Source organism: Coptis chinensis, chromosome 3, assembly GCF_015680905.1.
Source record: "Coptis chinensis isolate HL-2020 chromosome 3, ASM1568090v1, whole genome shotgun sequence".
NCBI classification, from domain to species: Eukaryota; Viridiplantae; Streptophyta; class Magnoliopsida; order Ranunculales; family Ranunculaceae; genus Coptis; species Coptis chinensis.
The window spans coordinates 27,796,209-27,804,320 of record NC_141458.1 but is presented as its reverse complement, the minus strand read 5'-3'; the positions used below and the strand labels follow the sequence as shown (position 1 = coordinate 27,804,320).

Genomic DNA, 8,112 nt, shown 5'->3' with positions numbered 1-8,112 from the left:
AACCTTACACATGCATGAAGGGGAAAAACCAAAAATGTGTTCCTTAAAAACAAAAAATATCGACAATAGTGAATTCATAAGAGACAACCATAAAGGAAAAGTAAAAAGACAGAAAAATTGATAACGAAACATAAACAAAACCCAGTGAGTGCCACCAAATGACCATGTCGACAAGAATACGCGTTGATGTGCAAAAGGTATCACACTATTTCTGAACGAGTGAACTGTTTAGTAACGCGTACGAGATCAAAATTCAGCCTTTATTAACTCATACGCAAAATTTAAAGACTAGAACAAAATTCCTGGACTGTGTTCGATAAGAAAGTTGTTGTAATAATAAGAAATAACATAATTAAGACCTCTGTGCACCCCCAAAAAGTGACGACATAAGCTGAATAGCTGATAGCCCACAAGAAGAGTGTGCCTGTCTGCCCACAGCATATCATCATTTCTTAAATACGTTTTTAATACAGGCTGACTGAAACGACTTTCAACACCTTTTTTTCCTCTCATTCTTCATTTCATCTTTCTTTCATCCTCTCTGTTTAAGCTTATTAAGGTAGTAAGTTTCCTTTATTATTATTTTCTATTTTTTGCATTCTTACTGGCTGGAATCCCGGGCAAGAAAAAAAACGTTGGGTTTGAATGAATAATTAAGAAAGAAGCCGAAAAGAGTGTAGAGACCAAACAAGTAGTCTTGTAAATAAAGCAATTATTATTTCAGGCTTTTACTCTACTTTTTGTTTTTGTTTTTGTGGTCCTCTCTTTTTCATTTCTTCATCTGGGGATTCTTCCTACTTTACTAATAACAAAAATGATCAAAAGAAAAAGGTTTTTTTTTTTTTTCTGCTTTTTCTATTTTCATGCTTTGTTTTAATCATTTTGTCTTTTTTTTTTTTTTTTTTTTTTCAAACAAGCAGTACCCAGTTTTTAGTTTTTGCCTTTCAAGACGATGGGTAATTTTTTTATTTAAATATTTTTTGCTTGATGTTTTGTTGGACTATATATCAGAATTTAGATTAACTTTCATTGCATCGATGTGAATTGTTTAGCTATCATGTCAACTAATATGAAATTGTACTTGTTTTGTGTTTACTGAATTTTATGTCATTGTATCTCGTAAAACAAGGGAGTAATATATCATCTCTGTTCTGTATTTAGGTTCAAATCATATGTGTAGGCCTGCACCATCCCTATAACTTTTCTTACGTCCTTAATGGGTCATGGTAATTTGTTTGTTGATACATAGAATAAAATGTTGTGTGTGAAGTTCCAAGCTGATCTTTCTGAGCTTGTTAGGTTGTAATGACCGCCACCATTGAAAGCAATCCCATGTCAGTTGGAGCTCATATTCATTCTGACTTTATTGTAGATAACTGAATATCATGTAGTAATTTGTATTGTTGTATGGTTCTGGTAATTGGTGAGTTTTTTAGTTCCTTTCGTGCAAAATGCTCCATGACTTGAGTTTGACTTAATTTACCACACTTTCAAGACGTCAATTATGTATGGCCTTGTTTTCCTAGCGTATAATATAATATGCCATGGACTGTGAATTATATAATTTTTAATTACATGATTGTTCATGATGTTTGCCTTGCAAAGATGTGGATGATAAATGAATTCTCAAATGTGATGGTATGAGATATTGTTGACCTTGTCGAAAGTTACGATAACTAATTCTATCAGTAGTGCAAAATTTGAGAGTTACTAGATATAAGTGTTCTTTGAGGGTAAGTTGGATTGCGGCTATTTTGCTTAACTTTTGATAATTCTTTTACTTGCAGACTCCAAGTAGTTGAAGCAAGACACAGATTGTGATAAAGAATGCAATTTTGTGATGGACAGCATGCTGTTTGCTGGGGATGAAATGTAGTGGTACCATATCAATGAACACTTTGCCAAAGGTGATCAGTGTTCATATTTTCAGTTCAGACTTTGAAATTTTTTATTCTCGGTGAAATGAATCTTATCCGCCGATGTTTATAATCCTCGGTGAAATGAATCTTATACTAGTGTGGCATGTTACTTAATTATTACTTACCTTGTAAAGTTGGGTGGAATTTTTAATGTGCTATCTCTAGAATACTATATGTTGTCTTCTCCTTGTGACATCCCTTTCAAGACATCCAATATGGTCAAGAGTTTCTTCTATGAGGAACACCCTTGCTATAAAGCCTTGAGAAACCTTTGGAGAGATTTTGGGAGCTTTGTCTTTAATATCCTTTTAAACGGACTTATTCGGGATTCACTGGAGAAGAATAATGTCTACCTAGTAGAATGAGATGAAGTATGTGACACCAAGGAGGAAGAAGACAAGGAACTTTTAAATAGATGAAGTAGCATTATAGTGGATAGATTGCATTTTATAATCTAAAAACAAGATATCTCATAATGCTCAGATGACAAGAGCTAAGTTTATTGAAAAGGAGGCCACTAGTTCCTGCAGGTGCTGCGGTTGAAGAGGGATTGAAGCCATTTGAACAAGTGTTTTAGAAGACATACAATCAGTTGTTGGCAATTGGATCCTAAAGAATTAGCCTCCATGAAACACCAACGTGAAATGATTCTTAAAATTTTCATTCAGACATGGGGTTATGATTGGGAAATGAGCCCTATTCTTCTCTCCTAGAATTGACAAGTAACTGAGAGTGATTTGAGGAAATGAAACTCTGGTGTTGAGGTGGCTCCTTTAAGACATCCTCTATGAGAATCTGTTACCATCACATCGAGGGAATGGAAACACAACTCTTACCTACTTCTTAACCATCCACCCCGACTAATCGTGCGTCATGCTAGAAAGGTTTCCAGTGGTGGATTAATAGAGGGTAGAGAAGCATGCAATGTCCTCATCGGTGCATGATGTGCCCCCAAGAAGAGAAATCTGTCTTATTTCTCATGACCACTTTCTAAGTTTCGTGTGAAATGCCCTCCTATAGCACTGCCTTACCTCAAGTCGTTGAAGACTGTAAAAAAGATTCATAAGCTGGCTGAAGGAACGAGAAAGATGTCTCAGTTATTTGATGTGGCCTTTGATTGCAGTTTGCATTTGTTGTTCACTTTGGAGAGTGCTATGTTGAAGAATATTTAACGATGTGGCATGGCTAGTTGATTAAATTGTTGAAAATCTTATTGTATATCCATTAAGATTATTAAGAGTGTGGAAACTATTTTGAAGGTTTTGTCTCTCTTAGCTCTTGACCCAATACTTTCTTAAAAGGGCAGTTCTAGTAAGGTGCTTTCATTATATAAGGTTCATTTTGTGTATTTTCTTTCATTTTCCCAGTGAACTCCTGCAATAATCTTCCACCAACACCTTGCAATAATATTCAAAATCATTATTCATTAAGTTTGAATCCTACTATTGAAGAAGAATCAAGGTTATTGAACATCTGAGGAACTGAAAAGATGGTAAAATACTAACTGACAGTAAAGGTATTTTATCTGTATGAACCAATACAAAGTGTGTCTCTCATTCTCCTTTTTTTGTACAATACTGTATATGTAGCTTTGATAAGACTTTTTTGCAACCAATAAATATGTTGCCTAAGAGAGAATGACAGCAATTATGTGATTGTTTGATCGTCTTCAGTAGCCAGAAATCCTAATGGTGCATTCTATCCCATTCTTTAAAATGAATGTACCAGGATGAATGCTAGGAATTGGAATGATTTGTCACACTGATCCAGTCACAAGAATGTGGCTTAGGTATCATAAACCTGGTCCTGGTATTACCCCTTTTATATTTTATTGTGATGTATTTTGTCAATTTTTTCGGTTGTATCAAAATAGATTATTTACCATCTAACTTAACTGTTATATGTTTAACGCAGAACTAAAGAAAACAGCGATTTTGCTCATGGACGATTACAGTCGTAAAAGAGCTAGTGGTGGGTTTGGAATTGTCGGAAGGGGGTCTGCTCTTGGTTTTAGAGATGCTTCTAATCATGACGATCGAACTGTTAGCTGCAATCGACTGGTTTGCAGCAACAGGCATAACTTCATGAAAAGCTCACAAGTTGGCAACTCAGACAGAGATAAGTACTCGAGTTCTTCCTGTACAAGTCCAAGATCAATAGTGGGAAGTTCCTCTAGAGCTTACTCCGCTGTGACCAACCACAAGAAGGATTCCTTATATTCCCAGAATCCATCATCTCATAAAGCAATGCTATCTACTGAGGCCAACAACATTCATCTAGAGAATCTAAGTTCAGAACCTAGTTCTTCAACTGCAAGGGTACCTAAGGGACTTCCTGCAGCCGAAGATACTGAATCTAGTGTCCTGGATGGCTCTGTTAATGCATCTGAAGTGGAGAACTACAATCTGACATTGCATAGTAGAACTCAAAAACAAATCTATCGACAGTCTGGACAAGGCCACCAGGAAGTTTCTGTGGGTTCTTCCTCCCTAAAATCATTTGTACCTAAAAAGACTGGCCAAGCTACTAAAACCACCTCCCATGGTCAGAGTTTTTATGCAAGCAGATCATCATCGTCAACGCCTCAATCAAATAGATATGGTCTCAGAAATCTTGGATGTTCGTCGATATCTGATGTTCTCCCTTCCAGCTCGTCTAGAGATTCCAGTCAAAATGGAAGGGCAGAAATGGTGAAAAGGAGAAACTCTACTGGAGAATGTTCTTCTCCTAAAGGGAAGAATGTGAGTGCATCATCAAGTGCAGGAAATTTTGGTAGTCGGAAGAACTCCGTCATTAATCATAGCCTTTCCCTGCCTGAACGTCCACCATCTCAACCAACTTCAAGAAGGACCAGATATTGGCTACCAAGCAGGAATGGTGTTACATCAGTGAGGACTCGGAGCACTATCAATGAAGACAGCAGGTCCAGGGTTTCTGAGCATGGGAACTACAACAATTTGTCACGGACTGAGCCCCCTGTAGTGACTCCTATACTGCTTCAGAATGATATGTCAGATGGTGACTCCAGTACTGATTCTTCGCAACAATCTTTGACAGAAGTAGTCACAGAACATTCTGTAACTGGTCGAAACTCTGTGCAGCTAGGAGGTAGAGATGAGAATGTATGTCGTAGTCCAGTTGATCATCCACATGGTGGCAGTAGTCAGCAACTCAATGGTCTCTCAATTGAACGAGATGGCTATCAACACTATAATAGGGCTGGAATTGCAGAGGTATCATTGTAATTGATCAAATCTAAACCCTGCCTGGGGGAATGGTCTAATTGGTAGAGCAGGAAATTGTTGTTTGTGACTTGACTTGGAATTTTAACTCAAGCTATATTTTGCATTTTGCAGGTATTGCTGGCATTGGAAAGGATCGAACAAGATGAGGAGCTCACATATGAGGTTGTTTGTCTTTGTGCTTTTCTCCTCTTCTTGAGATCTTTCTCTGAACTTCTTTTACCTAATGCAGCAATTATTGGTTTTGGAGACAAATTTGTTCTTGAGTGGTCTTGGTTTTCGTGATCAGCATCGGGATATGAGACTTGACATTGACAACATGTCGTATGAGGTTTGTTATTTTTCTTAATAGCTGTGGATTTTTACAGATCATATTCCCTTACTTTTTTCTTTTTTCTTTCCCTTTCATTTTTCATTAGTTTTCTTTTTCTAATAATATTTCGTGGAGCTTTCTACGAAGGAATTTTTTAATTGTAGTGTCAAATTCTGCTTCCTTAAATGAGGCGTTATGCGTCCTGTTTATGATCTAAATTCTATGTATAAAATATTTAATCTAAGATTTCAGAGTAGTGATTTTCTTATATATGCTTATTGCTATAACAGGAATTGTTAGCACTAGGTGAGAAGATGGGTACTGTCAGCACAGGCCTTACGGAAGAAAAATTCTCAAACTGCCTGAAAAGGAGCTTCTATATGCCTGCGCCTCCAAACTTCAGGATTAGGACAGGAGGTGATGATGCCAAATGCAGTGTTTGTCAGGTACGGTACTTCTTAACCAGAACCCAGAATAACAAGTTCAAACCTCAATCATCATAAAGTGGATTTTGGTAGTGTTTGTATTGGTTTTGGGAGTTCTTTTGAGGTGCTTATTAGTGTAGGTAGTAACTGAATTCCAATAGTATACCAAGATTGCAGTGATCGAATCAGGAACTGTTTGATTCCATCTGTAATGGAATCAAGATTGTGCTGAAATTTCAATCCTTGAAATTTATTAATGTTGGTTGTTGCAGGAAGAGTATGCTGAGGGAGATGAGATGGGCAACTTGCGGTGCGATCATCATTATCATTTGGTCTGTATCAATCAGTGGCTGCGGCTGAAGAACTGGTGCCCAATCTGCAAGGCTCAAGCTGCAGATTTATAGATGCATATTGGACCAGCACTGTCACATCTTCAGTACTGTGTAGTATGAGGTCTCCCATCTCTTTCTTTTTGTACATATTTTTCTATTTTATTTTTGTGAAATAAGCAAAACAGCTTGGAAAACCGTTTCTGTATATATGGTGATCCTGGCTTAGCAATGGAAAAATTCCATTTTATCATTAACAAAATCAATGAAAATTTTCATAAACTATTGTCTTCTGCATATTTGTTGCTCAATAGAATTTACAGTTTCTCAAACTAAATATAACTCTTCACAAAACAGAGCCATTAAGAAGCTAACTTTGTTGTGAATATGCCCATAAAATTGCCTACTTAATCGAGAAGACCTCTTTCAGTTCTGGGCAGATTCTTAAAGAAGCAGGGCTTCAAAAATCGTAATAGAATAATATTACGAGTTCTATCGTATATGACACTATGGTTTTTACTCGGACGATTGAAACCAAAATTTTAAAACAAGTCCCGATCCACCAATGACATGGAGTGATACTCTAATAGTTTTCCTTTGATCCGATGCCTTAATGAAGCAGAAGACACTAACATTGCCAAAGTGAATTGTCACTCAGTTGTTAGCTTGACTGCATGTGACAAAATGGCTAGTAGACTGAAAAACAGAAACTGGGAGAGACTCTAGATTACTGCCCTTTGTGGCCCAAGCTGCCAGATCATGAGCCTTTCCTAAGACGGAACCCAAAAAAACTTGAGCTAGATAACAGTTCCAAGTCCTTATAAATGAAGGACACTACACTTCTAGGCTTCCAGCAACAGGAATCCAGAGGGTTATCCAGTATCTTGATCAAATGATTTCGTGCTTATATATCAGTTTTATCATTTATGTATATATGTATACATTTCACTTTTTTCATGATTTTATATGTTAGTTAAACTATTTGGTCAATTGGTCAAAAATGATTATTTAATCTACATAATTTACTAATTTCCAGTGTTTTACACCGTTACAAAGAGTTTTATACCAAAAATAGGATGGAACTTCAATTGAATAAACACAATTTGCTATATAATCGTTGTACTCCATAAACTTAATTTTCACGATTTGTGTGGACTTTGAAAGACCTACTAGGGTGTCATTTTTTTTTCCCGAAAACCCGATTTTTTCGAATTCCGGTCCGATATTTTTCCGAATTTGATAAGGATATTTGTGTTTCAATATTTGAAATTTCGATATCTGATTTTTCCGAAAAATAATTGGATCGGAATTGGATGTATTTTCAAAATCTGATCCGATCCGATTTTTGTTTAATTTCTAAAATTTTAAAATATATTAACCGTCTATTTTACATAGTTACTAAATTAAAACTACATATAGTTTACAAACCAAATAAAAACCCTAGAAAGTAGAATATTGTCTCTCTCACACCTTTAAGAAATCAAGATTGTCATTCTAGCACACGTCTTTTTTTCTCCCACCTTTCTATTTATAGAATTAATGCATTAACATGAAGAAAAAACTTACTTAATGAACGTGTTAAAAGTTCTAAATTGTTTACTAAATTAATATATTTCAAAATTATTTCTAAATGAATGTATTAACGGGATAAAAATGGTTATCCCTAAAAGAGAGTCCGATTATATAATTCAAATTTCCGCCGAATTTTGCTGATTCTGAAATTTTCAAAAAATTTCCAAATTTCCGAACTTTCCGAATTTGGAAAAGAAATTGTCATTTGAAAAATAATTGGATCGGATTTGGAAAGAATATTACCATTCGAACCGAAATCCCTTGCCAAAAAAACCTACTATAAAGCAAGGAAGTTAAAAGATTGTTTATAGA

The 8,112-nt window shown here is 35.8% G+C and overlaps 1 protein-coding gene across 12 annotated transcripts; it reads left to right on the top strand.

The window, feature by feature from the left end:
* Positions 1–290: 290 nt before the first annotated feature.
* On the top strand, positions 291–6,510 carry LOC147508957 (uncharacterized). Of its 12 annotated transcripts, none has more exons than XM_086601292.1 (8): positions 291–559; positions 1,788–1,907; positions 3,648–3,728; positions 3,834–5,152; positions 5,276–5,326; positions 5,394–5,492; positions 5,765–5,920; positions 6,172–6,510. In XM_086601292.1, exons 3-8 carry the CDS (start codon positions 3,653–3,655, stop codon positions 6,301–6,303), a joined length of 1,833 nt encoding a protein of 610 aa, XP_086457418.1. In that variant the 5' UTR covers positions 291–559; positions 1,788–1,907; positions 3,648–3,652; the 3' UTR covers positions 6,304–6,510. The 12 variants fall into 12 exon arrangements, with proteins under 12 accessions (XP_086457418.1, XP_086457419.1, XP_086457424.1 ...); XM_086601298.1 differs by having other exon boundaries at positions 418–559; positions 3,648–3,708; XM_086601288.1 differs by having other exon boundaries at positions 442–562.
* The last annotated feature ends 1,602 nt before the right edge of the window (positions 6,511–8,112 follow it).

What these genes read in the sequence shown, in the direction of transcription:
- LOC147508957 (XM_086601292.1), top strand. Translation starts at nt 3,653, where the DNA reads ATGCTAGGAATTGGAATGATTTGTCACACTGATCCAGTCACAAGAATG. An exon ending in GTATCATAAACCTGGTCCTG is followed by an intron (nt 3,729 to 3,833) that starts GTATTACCCCTT and finishes TGTTTAACGCAG; the next exon opens with AACTAAAGAAAACAGCGATT. An exon ending in ATAGGGCTGGAATTGCAGAG is followed by an intron (nt 5,153 to 5,275) that starts GTATCATTGTAA and finishes TGCATTTTGCAG; the next exon opens with GTATTGCTGGCATTGGAAAG.